At 40.6% G+C, this 15,897-nt stretch overlaps 1 protein-coding gene across 20 annotated transcripts in view; it reads right to left on the bottom strand.

Moving 5' to 3' along the window:
- Positions 1-10,005: 10,005 nt before the first annotated feature.
- The window catches only part of macf1a (microtubule actin crosslinking factor 1a), a 426,068-nt gene continuing 420,176 nt past the window's right edge, over positions 10,006-15,897 (bottom strand). For all 20 annotated transcript variants that reach the window (XM_052036540.1, XM_052036543.1, XM_052036536.1 and 17 more), the window contains 2 exons: positions 14,866-14,977; positions 10,006-11,150 (listed from right to left, as the gene is read on the bottom strand). In XM_052036540.1, coding sequence (XP_051892500.1) covers positions 10,900-11,150; positions 14,866-14,977 — 363 coding nt within the window. In that variant the 3' untranslated portion in view covers positions 10,006-10,899. The remainder of the gene's footprint in view (positions 11,151-14,865; positions 14,978-15,897) is intronic.

Consider the following 15,897-nt stretch of genomic DNA (forward strand, 5'->3'; position numbering starts at 1 on the left):
TATGACAACTTTCTTAAGCAGTGTTTCCAATTGGATGTAGCATGTATTACTACAGGATCTGATTCTGGGGAACGTAGTGGGCCGAGCTGACTGAAAACATATGGATAAAAGTGACCTCAACATTAACAGATTTAGAATAATGGTAGCAAAGGATCTAGTACAGTCAAATGTAAAATTACTGAACAGCAGGCAATCTAATGTCAACAAATCATAAACAGATCTGGTCTGGGGTTGGGAAAGGTGGTGGTGTGGGTCGGAATAAAAAATGAACAGCAAATCAGTTACTGAGCAATGCAAGGCCTTCAAAGAAATGTTTCAGGTACATGTATTTATGATGTGGAAAAGACTACACAAGTTTTCATCTGAATATGCAAGTACAAAAATATAGAGACTCAAATGAGCCAAAAAGTGAAGCATATGATGATTTTAAGGATCTAAACAAAGTAGGCAATGTAGAAAATATAGGAGATTCAAAAAATGTATAAGGAAGGCAAAGAGAAAGAACAATACATTAGCAGCTAATATAAATTAAAACATTGCTTATTTCTGTCATATTTCAGAATGGCCTTGAAGTCATAAGGAAATATGAAAAGTGAAATTGGTGCTTGACTTGGCAAAGTCAAGAAAAGTAGAACTGTGATTCAGTAAAATAATTGTTAAGCTCAACAAAAAAACCCTGCAATTTGTGAAGCTGAATTCAAATGACTTAGTCATTTATCACTTGGAGCCCTTTGGTTGCCTTAAAAACCCACCGGATTCACTTTGTTCTCAAAAGTAAGAGAAGGTCTGGGATAAATGTGCCTCCACTTCCACTGTGCATCAAGGACTCTCCTTCCTCCCCAGGTGAGCCTCACTATTGTATAGGAAACCAGGGTTGGACAATTGATGTACCCTAGCCCCCATCCAACCAACAATTTAAAACAAAAATGATATTTTCAGTGCAATCTTAAAGAAACCCATGAACAAGAATTCTCCAAAGAGCAATGGAACCATCAAACATTTAGTACTTGCTGCTTCACATTTGGGCATTTTTTTCCAGCAGCTTCATATTGCAAGGATTGGAAGCCTACCTTTGAGGGGACAAAGGGCTCCTTGATGCTGTGGTGCTGGGCAGTCAGAACTGGAGTTGGCAGCAGTTCAATGCAATGCTAACTGAGTGAGGCACTGTTTCATTTAATTTGGATCACTGAACCAGGACTGGTAAGGTGTTGCACATGTTTTCTTTGAGAAGGTAACAATTAGTTTTTACAAGCATCTAACTCTTTTGTCAGGGAAACATTGTGCGAGTGGAAACAAAAGTTACAGTGGATCAGGAGTTCATATTTGTGGTTGGAAATAGTGCCAGGCTAGTTTTTAAAGAAAATTCAATTCAGTCCATCACTTGCAAATTAAAGTGGATATCAGATGTTTGCAGCTCCATACTCACATCCACCATTAGTTCAGCAAAGTCTCTATGTATTATTAATGTGGTGCATGTCTGCATTGTACTCGCTTCCTTGCTATCCCAATAAACCTCATTGCAATTCTACTACAAGGGCAAAGCTTTTATAGGCTTTTGTACTTGATTTACAGTTTCTACACAAAAACGAACATTGTAGTAAACATCTCATCACTGGATAGTACGTTCTGTCAGCAGTCATCCCAAGCTTCTGTTTCCTCTTTAGTTTTATGACAGATGTCTGCTTTCCTTGTGACAAAGGACCTATGTTGGCAAGGAAGGCAGACATCTGTCAGAAAACTAAAGAGGATATGCCTGGCAACCCAATGTTCTATGTCCCAGCCTAATGAGATGCAACAGGTTTACTTTTCATTAACTGCTCAATCCACGTGTTCCCCACTGTCCACCATGAGACTAGGTGCTTTTCAGTAATAGGATGCTATTAGTCAATGCCTTATATGTCTATAACCTTTTAAACAAAGATTTACATCCTCACAAATTAGGCTTGACTTATGGAAGCTTCTCAGATGCTTGCATGGGGTTCCAAACTGTGAAGGAGAGCTGTTTAGATATCTGCCAAGTATATCACAGGCACAAATTTCATTGCGAGTTGGAATCATTGAAGAAAGTTGAAAAACACCTTTCATTCTTCTCAGCATACTCTCAAATAACAGTCTCCAGAATAAAGTTTGTTTTCAACTGAATCTTTAGTGACTATATCTGTGACAAATGGCCTTTATTGCCTTAGAACATGGTGTTTCTCATTGGAAAGAAATAGAAGGGTCTCTTTGTTACTAAGGGATTTTTGATGAGGAGTTATGCCTTGTCATAAAAGTTCAGCACTGTGGCAGCCCGCACACGCGGGACTCGAACCGCCATTGGGAGCCGCTGGCAGACACGCGGTAGCGTGTTTGGAACTACCCGCTCGGGGCTGACGTCAGGGCTGCCCCGCGAGCCGCAGGGGCCCATGGGATGGGAGATTTAAGTGTGTGTTTTTGATTGAGTAAAGGGTTTTTGAGTTCAGCACTCTCTGCTTCCGTGTGTTCCTTTAGTAGTGTGTTGCGTGCGGCTACAGCACCATATTAATGATGCATAATGGTCAAAATGATCAGGTACCTGATCCAGGTAGTGGTACTTAGAACAGCCTGCCAGATTGGCTGACAAGAATTAAGAGTGATCTATCCGTCCTTGGGAATTGGGAACACTACCAGCAAGTTTTAGATAAACTTTTAATCTCCAGTGGACAAGTTAGTCCTGGCTGGACAAGTGTAGGAAATACTTATCCTCCAGTATTTCTTCTGTGCTCATGTGGGGATGCTGACTGGCTTGTAAATACGGATTAAAATTCTTTGAACTAACTAAAGTAGCTTTGTAACCACAAGAAGACAAAGTAATTTAAACTCATGATCAAAGAAACCAATTGAAACAAGAGGTAAAGTCAAGGGGATCTATTTTTCACCCCATTCTTATCTTAAACTCCCATAGTTCTGCTGAGGTTGGACTCTTCTGATGCACAGTGGCATAATGAGGTGTTTGGGAGACTTTGTGCGAGCTAGCTGCCTCTTTGTATCTATCTTGGGTGGGCAGGTGACTGCTGGGATGTAAATGAATCCCAGGAGTCATCATTAGCCAGGCCTCACATCTGGACTCCTGGATCTGTCAATAGGTTCCCATTCGGGTGTTAAAACCATTCTTCTCCTCCACTTATGTTTGCACTATGGAGTGTTTCGCTACCTCCCTACCTATAGTGAACTATCTACTATTGTTTTCCGTGGGTAGTCCATTTTTTAAGATGAGAAACACTGATGCTGGAGGAACTCAGCAGGCCAGGCAGCATCCATGGAGAAAAGCAGGCGGTCAACGTTTCGGGTCAGGACTGAAGATAGGAAAAGGAGAAGCCCAATATATCGGAGGGAAAAGCAGAGCAGTGATAGGTGGACGAAAGAGGGGAGGCGGGGTGGGCACAAGGTGGTGACTACTCCACCCCATTCCTCAACTCTTTCTCCGCTATATCGACGACTGCATTGGTGCCACCTCTTGCACCCATGTGGAACTTGACAGTTTCATAAATTTTGCCACTAGTTTTCACCCTCCTCTCCAATTCACTTGGACCATCTCCGACACCCTTCTCTCCTTCCTCGATCTTTCCATCTCCATCTCAAGAGATTCCTTATCCACTGACATCTTCTACAAACCCATTGATGCCCACAGCTACCGATTACAGCTCCTCCCACCCTGTCTCTTGCAAGGACATGATCCCTTTTTCTCAATTTCTCTGCCTCTGCCCCCATGATGAGGCTTTCCACTCCAGGACATCAGAGATGTCCAACCTCTTTAGTAACCGTGGCTTCCCCCCTGTGGTTGAGAGAGCTCGCACCTGTATCTCTGCTCTCACCCCCACCCCTCCCAGACCCAACAGGGATAGGGACCCCTTGCCGTCAGTTTTCATCCTACCAGCATCACTCCCTTGTGCTCACCTCGCCTCCCCTCTTTTGTCCACCTATCACTGCTCTGCTTTTCCCTTCTATATATTGGGCTTCCCCTTTCCCTATCTTCAGTCCTGAAGTAGTGTCCTGACCCAAAATGTTGACCGCCTGCTATTCTCCATGGATGCTGCTTGGCCTGCTGAGTTCCTCCAGCATCATAGTGTTTTTCATCCTGATTCCAGCATCTGCAGTCCTTTGTTTCTCTAGTCCCTTCTTTAAGATAAGCACAGACATCAGGCTATTCCACAAACTATCCGTCAGAACGGGAGAAAACAGCAACATAGTCTAATTATAGACAGGCTATCTGTGAAAACTTCCAGCCTTCCTGCATAACTAGCACTTATCTTTTGAGAATAATGTATCAGGAGCGGTTCTCCATTTTAACTCTGTGTTAAGTGCAGCGAAGAATAGAAGCTAAATATCTTGCACCCCGTGTCTTTTTATCTGGAAAACTGTGCAAATTAATATATGATCACAACTTAAAAGAAAAGTTAGCTTTATGCTCACTTACCAGGTCCAGTGTCTCCTGAAGATGGATGCAGATATTGGGAGTTGGTACATAATTTTCAATCAAAATCTTTTCATTCACAGCACTAAAGGGACAGTCTTCCTTGCAAATGCATCATCCCCAAAGTGCTAAATAATCATAGTTAACATTATGATCATGAGACAGTAACACATTTATAATCTTCATCATATGACATTGCTTTGAGATAGAAGCAAAGAGTTTATATTCTTGTCTTGAAATACCATATAACTAAAAATTGCACAACTACGTCAAATGCTTAAAAAACAATACATGTTTAAATAAATCAAAGAGATGGAGTGTGATGATTGCAGTGCAGAAGTTGTGCTGTGAGGGTGAAACAGGATTAATGGAGCTACTGACTGCACAAATTAAATAAGCATACATAAATGCCCCAGCCTTGGACTGCTGACTATAGAACAGCCATTTTATCTGTACTGCTGTAACAGTGAAGATCACAACACTGGAGTACTGATGCAGTGGATTGTTGACTGGAAATGCTTGGTAGCTTACCACTGCATTAGACAGTAGGCAAGGGTTGTAAGTTCCCTTGCTGTGTGGCTGCACTGGATTGTGCTGCCTGGCAGGCACAGTAGTGTAGTGGTTAGTGTAACGCTTTACAGCGCCAGTGACCCGGGTTCAATTCCCGCCGTTTCCTGTAAGGAGTTTGTACGTTCTCCCCGTGTCTGCGTGGGTTTCCTCCGGGTGCTTCGGTTTCCTCCCACATTCCAAAGACGTATGGGTTAGGAAGTTGTGGGCATGCTATGTTGGTGCCGGAAGCGTGGCGACACTTAAGGGCTGCCCCCAGAAAACTCTACGCAAAAGATGCATTTCACTGTGTGTTTCGATGTACATGTGACTAATAAAGATCTGATCATGAATGGAATGGATGGAAAGGGTTAGTGAACTGACTGACAGTAATAATCAATCAGAGAAGTCATTCTTCATACCTGCCATACCCCTGTAAAACTGTTGAACATCAGCAACCCAAGATCAGTATCAGACAGGTGAAGGGCTGCATGGGAGACAGTCCTGATTTTCAAAGATAAATCCATTTAAGTAACACACACGAGATCTGCCAGTCAACCATGCAGAGGGCATGCTGTCAGAAGGGCAAAGTCAGCATAGTTAGGCTACTGTTAAGAACGGTAGAGGAACTGTTTGTGGATGGGTCTAGAAAATACTTAGATGGGAAACCCAAGACTGCCTGCACTGTGGGGAAAATCTAATGGAAAACATAATGAAACAAGGTGTACTGGGGGGGAATCTCTGCTCAGGTAGCCAAGTTGGTGTTGCTTACTGAGGCATTACGTGGGGAAATCTACATCAATACACCTTTGTGGAAGTGCACAACTATATGGTAGCCTGGGATGAAGCCACATTAAGAAAATGTGGAAAATAGTTTGATTTCTGGTAGAAGCCACAGGCCTCTTTGAGGAGGTGCAGATAAAAAGGTCGGGGCACCACTAAACATAGATGACCCCATCCAATAAAGAAAATGAGGGGTAGATCAGTCAGTGAAAGACGCCAGGGTAAATATAACACTGGCTTCTATGTTAATGGCCATTGGTGCAACAGTTATGAAAAGGTTAATGTTAAAAGACTGCACGAGAATACACACCCAGAAGAGCAAAGGGAGCCTGTAAAGTAGGAGAGTGTTACTTGGATATTTAAGATATAATATTTGACACATCATCTTGCCACATACCTTCAGCCATCTTCCCTTGGGCAACTGGATCTCATGAGTTTACAAGTAGACAAACAGGAACTTAAGGTTACTCAACGCATAATTGGGAAAGTAGAAAACATGGTTAGGTTCTTGATGATAATACTGTCAATGGTATATACCTGGGAGGGTACAATTTTGAATCTTAGGATTCAAAGGGAAGGACTGGTATATGAGATGGGATCTCAAGGGTACACTGTCCCAGGCCTGGAGAGTGCCCCCTGGATGAACATACAGGAATGATGCACTGAATCATCTGCACCCGCAACACCCCGAAACCCATCAGCAATGAATCCTTATTTAGGAGTATCGGTCAGTCTCCTCAAATTGGTTAAAGACTTCCCAATACGGAGGTGCTTTTTGACAGATGTAACAAGCTTTATCCCATCTTTTAGTTACAAATTACTGACTGTTCCTCAATCAGAGATTTCCACCATGCAGACAGGGCCCTTGTTGGCTCTGTGTTTAGCCTATGGTGTGAATAAATGACATCCCACAGAAGGTGATCCCGGCAGCTATCACAGCAGCACTAACCAGCACAGGAGACTTTCTAATCAGTTGTCAAACACTCATGAAGGGGATGCAGGTGGACCTGACAAGAGGTGAAACAAAGGTACTAAAAGATCCTGCTAGTACCCAGGCCATGAGAGCAAGAATGCAATATGACTGGTGGGAAGCAGTAAAAATGCAGCAACCTTGGCACTGACAGCGTTCCTCAACTTGAGAAGCTGATGGTATTTCAAGTGGTGCAGATGATGATGGTGCTAAAGTGTATGTTCCAGTATCTGAAGCTGTCAAAACACTCCAAGAGAAATTGGGGTATACAAAACTTTTGCTGTTTAAAGGTGGCTGCTCTAGGCTTAGCCCACGTCACTATGGCTTCAATAAGGCCACAAGAGAACAAAAGGAATATACAAGGTTTGAAACTCACTGGCCTCCAGTTGGATCCTTAGAGAGATCACTGGGTCAAAAAAATTATGGTGTCCTGCCTGTGACAAATAGATCTGATCAAGGACCAGAAGGGGGACTTGACTTATAAAGGAAACAGTAAAAATGGCAGGTTGAAGAGATTTATCTGCAGGACACACAACAATTTTGTACACGTGTGAATCATTGTTTTCAATTGTGAGGAGAGACTGGGTGGGCTGGGTTTGTTTTCCTTGGGGCAGAGGTAGGTCCTGATCGAGGTAAACAAAATTATGGTGGTAAACAGTAGGAAATTTTCCCCATGGCAGAGGTGTCTAAAACTAGAGGGCGTAGGTTTAGGATCAAGGGTAAGAGTTTTAGAGAGGATCCGAGGAGGAGCTTTTTTCACCCAGAGGGTGGCTGGAATCTGGAACGCGCTGCCTGAAGTAGGCACTCTCACAACATTTTACAAGTATCTAGATGACCACTTGAATTGTCAAGATATAGAAGGCTGCAGACCAATTGCTAGTAAATGGGATTAGGATAGGTGGATACTTGATGGTGGCACAGACATGGTGGGCTGAAGGGCCGGTTTCTGTGCTGTATGACTTTATAATTCTTTATGTTCAGAATTGGCAGTACTGAGACGTCAACACTGGACTAACAGAGAGATAAGGGGTCAATGGCTAAATGCGATGGTTGTTAACAGGGAGCATGTGCTGGGAGCAAGATTAAAAGCCATACATGGAACATGTCTCTGTCCACTGCTGAGTTCAGCATTTATTCTGAGATAGATTAAAATTTGCCATAACTACTTTCAATTTGAGACACTTTGGTATGTTGAGAGCTCCCCCCTTGCATGTGCATAAATAGACCTTTGATCACAAACTCCAGATTTGTCTCTTTGCCGTACAATGTGAGTTTCTCTCCTTGCCTCAATCAAACTTGCATGTGCCATCCTATCCCTCCTTTGAATTGTTAACCTTAATAACCACGTTGCAGTGTTCAAACATTTTATCTACCACTAATCCACAGATACAGTCTGTGGATTAAAATGAATCATTGGGAAAACTGAAGCTATTAAATGCAGGACCTGCCCAAACTCTGCATTCTCCACATTCCCTCTTCAAATGCATCTGAAATTTGATAGAAGTTTGATCACTTCTGCTTCATGTTGAGCTTGCCTGCAAATGCACAGTAACAAAGATCACACATTACACCTCTGCAATATTATTCTCCACAGCTCAACCAATCTACTACTAAAGCCCTCACAACTATTTATCATCTCCGCCCAAGTAATCTTTCAGCTCATCCAAAACACTGCTTCCTTTAGTCTAGCTTGCACCAAGTCTTCTGCACCTATAACCTACATTAACTCCCATGATCAAAAGGCTTTCAATCTGCAAAAATCTGAGTTTACATCCATTGCTCCTCATTGTTCTTATAACTTCCTTCTGCTCTGCAACCCAAAAACCTTTCATTCCTCCAACTCTAAACTTCAGTGTTTCCCCACCTCACTTTAGCCCAATAGCGAGGCTCAAACCTTCAACCATCTAAGCCCAGCAATGCCTCCCTCAAATCCTCCACTTCCCCTTAAGATTCTATCCATCCCTCCTAATATCTTCTTTCCTCATATTCCATTTTTGGCAGAATGCACTTTTGTGAAGAATCTTGAGTTTGTTTTCTCGTAAGTGGAGCTTTATAAAGGTATGTTGTTGCTGTTCTGTGTCTTCCTCTGTACAGATCTGCTCTGCTGACTTGAGTGGTTGCTCAGTGCAGAAACTCCTGCTATTGACTTAATTCTAGAAAACTATTAAGATCAAAATATACATCAAAACAATCCAATAGTTAAATAATCAAGTCAAGCAATTTACCTTCATTACCATTTCTTACTGTGATGAAATGTCCAAGTTGAATGGAATTTTTAGAGTACAACTGAACCTATCTTGTTCCGGTTGGGTAATCTGAAGCCATGAATGGGGGCTGATGGATTAAGTCAGAGCAGTCAGAAGCATATCAGATTATTAAGACAGATCCACCCCATATTTAAGTTTAGTGTTGTGGCTTGCTTCTTCTTAGTTAAGTCTGAAATGATTGCAAATATATAATGTGTCATCACCACAATTGACTTCATCGTTTACTATTTAGTCAATCTGGTTGGCAGTTTAAGCCACATTCTAATGTAACAATTTTCTTAACCACTTGCATCAGGCACATGCTGTGTTGAGTAAGTCAAATACAGTGACAAGGATTCTCTGTCTGACTCCTCAGTTTACTTCATATACCTTGCAAGCAAAAGTACACTAAAAACTCTAAGGTGAAAACCAGAACTGTAATGATGGATTGCTGACAATTTTTCTCCCTTCTACCTGTGCATGATTGACAATTCAGAGATGTCAATGATAGTGAAGACACAAGAGACTGAAGATGCTGGGATGTGGAGCAAGAAACAAGCTGCTGTAGGAACTCAGCGGGTCAGGCAGCATCTGTGGGGGCAAAGGGATAGCTGCCGTTTCAGGTTCATGCAGGGTCTCCACCCAAAACGCCGACTATCCTTTTGCCTCCACAGATGCTGCCTGACCCACTGAGTTCCTCCAGCAGTTTGTTTTTTGATGCCAATGATAGTCATTTTTTTCAATCTTTTACTATTCCTGTAAATAGGATTTTATACACCAATTGCTGTAGAATCCTGATAAACACATGAGCGATCCAAATCCGATTTTCTGTATACATGGAAATCAACGCTAGGGACACATGCACACTTGCATCCAAAAATAGTATGTAGATCGATTTGTTCATTCTTGCAGAAATCCTACCCTATCAATAGAAATGTGTAATGTATGCATAAGTTAAACAAAAAATACGTCTACAGAACAGGGAGAATCTTCAATCTCTTGAATAAAGACCACTGAGACAAGTAAAGCAGTACTTAATATTCTTTTTAAGTTACTGCAAGCACATTTGTTTTTGAATACAAAAAAATGAACGTTTGACTCATTGGTACAATTTCAATTGTGGATTCACACAGCGACATGGTCAGACTAGATATCAATAGAATATAAATACGGCTGCTCATGTAGCCCCAGTGGTCAGTTCAAATGAACAAAAAGCAGCATAAAAAAGTGAGAAAGGCCTTGCTAGCAATTGCTGGTGTGGCCCACAATGATCATCAGCTGCTATTAAAGTGTCCTTTATACTGCTTACAAGATAGCAATAGTCTTTTACAACTTGCATGTGCACTTTTTGTCATAATTATTATTTGTGTAACTTTCAGCAGGCAAAAAATGAACAATCTTAAAAATAAGTAAAACTGTACATCGCTCCATTTTTTTTTCCCACTTAAATACTCCGTGAGGTATCCGTGATTTCTAACAAACACTGCAGCATTTGTCTTGCCTCCATAGCAAGTCAAGTTCTCGTTAGAGGGTCATATCCTAAATGCAAGTTTTTTTTAAAAAGCAGTAGTTCAAATTTTTAATAGAACACGAACACATTTAAATTTCCTTTTTCTTTAAAAGCATTCTCACTTCCCTCTGACACAGAGGCCATGGGAACAAAACATGGATGTTTTATCTACATAAATATTCACATGAAAAACTTTTAACTTACAAAAACAAAAAACAGAGAAAGTACAATGATAAGGCAGCATTAGACCACAATTAATCTTTTACAATGCTTGACAACAGTACTTTTTGTAGAATATTATACATCTGGTGGCTTCTGAAACTCTGTGTGTGTGTGTGTGTGTGTGTGTGTGTGTGTGTGTGTGTGTGTGTGTGTGTGTGTGTGTGTGTGTGTGTGTGTACGCGCGCTTGTATTATCTTCTGGTGCTTGTGGTTTTTGGGGTTGTAGTTTTCTTTGAGGGTGTTGGGATTTTTGAAGGTTTTGCAGAACCCCTTCTTGAACTTGCTTGGGATCCTCCTGTGCTGGATTCAGAAATATCTGAACACATTGACTGTGTCTCCAAAACGTCAAAATCAGAAGCATCACTGCCTCGCCGACTGTTCGCCCTGCTACCAGCACGACTTCCGGCCCGACTTGTTGGCCTGCTTGGTGTCCTTTTGGAATCTACAAGCAAGTTAAAAAAAAAGTTATTCTGGGGAACAGCTGCATACAGTTTTAACCAAGATGCCACTAAGCCAACTGATGATCTTTCCCCACAAAATGAGCTTTGTTGTGGGATTTTATTTTGATCCAGAAACTGAGACAATATAAATCCTTTTGTGTTCCCCTCTCCCATATTTTCATTCTATAAAGGTTCACCTGCTCAACCAACCACCTTTGAAATGTGAGCTTATGACTTTGGAAAGAGGTATGGCAGCGGAACCATTACTGTCCTCACTGGACTTACAAATAAACAACCACATTTCCAGTAGGGAAGACCAGATTGTCATTGGGAGCAAGCCTGCTCACTTATTTTCTATTCAAGCTGAGTGTGGGTCTTCAGGCTCCTGTACCCTCTCGTTACCACCATCGGGGAGGAGGTACGGGAGCCTGAAGACCTGCACTCAATGATTTAGGAACAGCTTCTTCCCCTTTGCCATCAGATTTGTGAGCAGTCCATGAACCCATGAGCACTACCTTGTTATTTCTGTTTTAGCACTATTTATTTTGTAAGTTATAGTAATTTTATGTCTTTGCACTGTACTGCTACCACAAAACAGCAAATTTTACTACATAACTTAGTGATAACAAACCAAATTCTGAATTAAAAGATGTAAATGTCAAATCAGTATGTGCATTATCAAAATATATAAACCATTTAGGTTTGCAGCATATGTTTTAACTTAATGGATCCAATTTTTGTGTGGTGTTGACCACTGTAACCTTAAAGGGAAGGTTCAACAATTATTTGTGGGGGAGGGCCATGTTTCATAAACTTGGAGTTTTTTTTGAGAGGTATTAAAGGTGATTCATGAGGTCAGGGCAGTGGATGTTGTCTACATGGACTCTAGAAAAGCACTTGACAAGGTCCCTCATGATAGGCTGATCCAGAAGATTATATCACATGCGATCCACAGGGAGTTGGTAGGTTGGATTCAAAACTGCCTTGGTCATGGAAAACAGAGGGTAGTGGTGGAGGGGTGGACTTCTGACTGGAGGTCTGTTACCAGTAGTGTTCCACTTGGATCAGTGCTGGGACCTCTGTTGTCCTAAATATATATTTATGATTTGGATGAAAATGTGGGTAGTCTGATTAGCAAGTTTGCAGATGACACAAAAAATGGTGGAAATGCAGATAGTGAGGAAGGTTGTCAAAGGATACAGCAGGATATAGATCAATTGGAAAGTTGGGTGGAGAAATGGCAGATGGAGTTTAATCCTGACAAGTGTGAGGTGCTGCACTTCAGGAGGTCAAGTGCAAGAGGAAGGTATACAGTAAAGGGTAGGATCCTCGGGAACATTGATGTATAGAGAGATCTTGGGGTGCAAGTTCATAGCTGCCTGAAAGTGGCAACACAAGTGGATGGGGTGGTAAAGAAGGCGTACGGCATGTTTGCCTTCATCAGTCAGGGCTCTGACTATAGAAGTTGACAAGTCATGTTGCAGCTGTATAAAACTTTGGTTAGGCCATAATTGGAGTATTGTGTTCAGTTCTGGTCATTGCATTACAGAAAGAAATTGAAGGCTTTGGAGAGGGTGCAGAAGAAGTTCACCAGGATGTTGCCTAGATTGGAGAGTATTAGTTATTAGAGGTTGGATAAATTTGGATTGTTTGCTCTGGAGTGTAGGAGGCTGAGGGACAAACTGATACAAAATATAAGGTCACCCTTCAGTATATAACATTGAGGGACATAGACAGAGTAGATGGTCAGAGTCTTTTTCCCTCCAGGGTGAAAATGTCAAACACTAGAGGGCATAGATTTAAGGTGGGGGGGGGGGGAAGTGGTTTAAAGGAGATTTTTCTAAACAGAGGGTTGTAGGTGCCTGGAACGCACTGCCAGCGGATGTAGTAGAACAGATATGATAGCGATGTTTAAGAAGCATTTAGACAGACATATGAACAGGCAGGGAATAGAGAGATATGGACCTTGTGCAGGCAGATGGAATTAGTTTAGATAGTTATCATGGTTGGCGCAGACATTACAGGCTGAAGAACCCGTTCCTGTGCTGCACTAAATTCTATTTTCAGTACATGTAATCATTGTATGGTTAATGTTGATGTGATATTATTACCTTAAAAGGTGTCAGGAGGTCTATTCTATCAACTTCAAAAGTTGTCTTAAATGTTGGGAGATTTGATAGCAGTCATGTGACACTAACTCTATTGAGTTTAGACCTATAGACTGGTTTGATCCATCCTGGATACTACCTAGAATAATTTTTATGAAATCGTTCAAGACTAAGTACATAAATATAGTTATCTTCTCATGCACCTAGGGAACAAACAAATGGGAAAAGCTTGATTGTCTACCAAAAACTAAAAGAGCGTCCAGCATATTTAACTTCAGCCTATTTTTTGATAAAGTTGGATTTCACAGACTATTTCACCCTCCAATCCTCTTTGTTTGGTTAAGTTTTATGAGTTTGAGTTGTCATCTGTTCACTATTCATGTGTCAGATTTAACAGTGAGCATTTGATTCATGAGATCACTACATTTGATCCTGGTCCTCTTCACATCATCACACTCTGCAGAAGAGTTGCCAAACAACAATAATTTTAGGGCATCTTGTCAATATATTTTTAAATTAACCTAGGGGATTGTGGACAGTTAAATCAGAGTTACTGTTGAAGGGTCATTGACCTGAAACATTAATCTTGTTTCTCTCTCCACAGAAGCTGCCTAATCTGCTGAATATTTATCACATTGTCTGCTACCTTGGCTCAGGTCAACCAGTTCAAGAGTTACAATGTGAAAGAACAATGATTATTCTCAATGTGAAAACTTATGCTTTTGAGTGATAAAAATTGTGGCATGAAAGAGGGAATTATAAATTGAGGATCGGCTATTCTTTCAATGTTAAAGATAAAAAAATATAAAAACTGCACAGATGCAAATAATAGTGAAATCTTACTATTCTTCAGAGGTGTCATTCATTTATATTTCTAACAATTATTTTGAAAATTATTTTCATATTTAACTGAAAATGGGAAAAAAAGACAGACATTCTACAAAATCAGATGTACAGATTTTATGTAATTATCTGTTCACTGCTAAATAAGCATTTATGGTCACAAATATAACAGTTATATCTTAATAATTAAGAAACAAAAAAAAATCCAATGATATATTTGTGTGAGACATGAGCAGGCATGTTCATTTTTCTAACATTTGAAAGCATAAGATAACCAGAAGCTTTAAAAATCTTTTTTTTAAATGGAAGTAAATTAAAAACAAATTTAAAAGAAGTTAATTAAGAACACATATATCACTGAGAAATAATCAGAAGCATTAAATGAAACATAATAATACACAGGGTTAAAATTCACATTGAAATTAATGGGATCTCAGATCCCCCACCAGGTCTGACTGGCAGAGAACCTGAGAGGGCATGGGTCCTGTCTCTGGAAGTCACAGGGAGTCTGCAAATGGAACACAGTGACACCTTTGGTCCTCTCTCAACATGAGCACATAAGCCTAGGACTTGGAACACTGGTCACAATACATTACCTTAAATGTCTTGGAGTTTTATAAAAGCACAACTGTAAATACCACAAAATTCATAGCACATTCCCACTCAAGATTAAAGGCTCAAAGAGGAAGATTCTGCACCCCTGCCGTCTCAGCTGCGACCAACCCCATTCATTTTCATCCATTTCTTGATCATCTTCAGAACTCACCAGTTTTGCTGGACTTGGTGGTAGCAGGCACATTGCCATTGTCTCCAGTGAGTGAAACCTTACTGGAGTGGTAGCTTGGTCGTCTGAGTTTACTTCCCTGCACAGGAGTCACCTAGTTTGAAGTACAGAAGTTTTAAAATGCCACTTGAAAGATGAATGAAGAACAATAAACACAATCCCAATAGATTACGTCATTCATAATTGATTATCTTAATTTTCCAGTCAGTTACAAATGGTTTCTTGTCAATCATAACAGGATAATTCAGATGGGATGTAGAACATTCAGGTACTGAGGAAATCCTTTCTCTTAGTTACTTAGGGCTCCAAGTGTAACTAATCTTGTTTTCTTTAAAAATTTGCAAATTCCTTCTAGAAACTGAATGTTACTGTCTGAATTATATGACTCGATGAGTTCACTGTGGTCTCGATTGAAAGCAAGAATCTAGAATGCTGCTAATCTATCCAGCCAAGCGTATCATAATATTATGTAATATTAACCCTGAGCAACTGGAACTGTGCTTAACATGTTATATGTCAAATTACATTTATGTAAAGAATTTAAGATCTTTCCCATATACCAAATGATAAATATACTTCAACCATAGAGAACATAAACACAAATTATACCCGGCATTTAACATTCTGAGAAGCTAACATAAAACAAACTTCTTTCTTAATGTCATTGTGTTCATTGGTACCAATATTTAATGCTAGTTTTCCTATCATATTAGGCAGGGAACTGAGGATTCATTTAACACAAAAGCACATTAAGAGTCAGCTTGGCACTTAAAATAAAAGATTATAGTTTTAAATCTCACTCCAGATCTTGAGCGCATAATTAAAAATGATACTTTTGCAGTATAGAGAGAAAGGGATCAGAAGTGGTGCCTTTTGGATTAGGTGTTAATCTGGGGCTCCATCCACGCAAATGTCGCATGGAACCATTCAAAAGAGGAGCAGAGAGTTTTCTGGTGTCCTTCCAACTGTTGCTACCAAACCAGATTTCTTCCTAATTACCCATCATGGGATTGT

The sequence above is a fragment of the Pristis pectinata genome, chromosome 22 (assembly GCF_009764475.1).
Source record: "Pristis pectinata isolate sPriPec2 chromosome 22, sPriPec2.1.pri, whole genome shotgun sequence".
Classification (NCBI taxonomy): Eukaryota; Metazoa; Chordata; class Chondrichthyes; order Rhinopristiformes; family Pristidae; genus Pristis; species Pristis pectinata.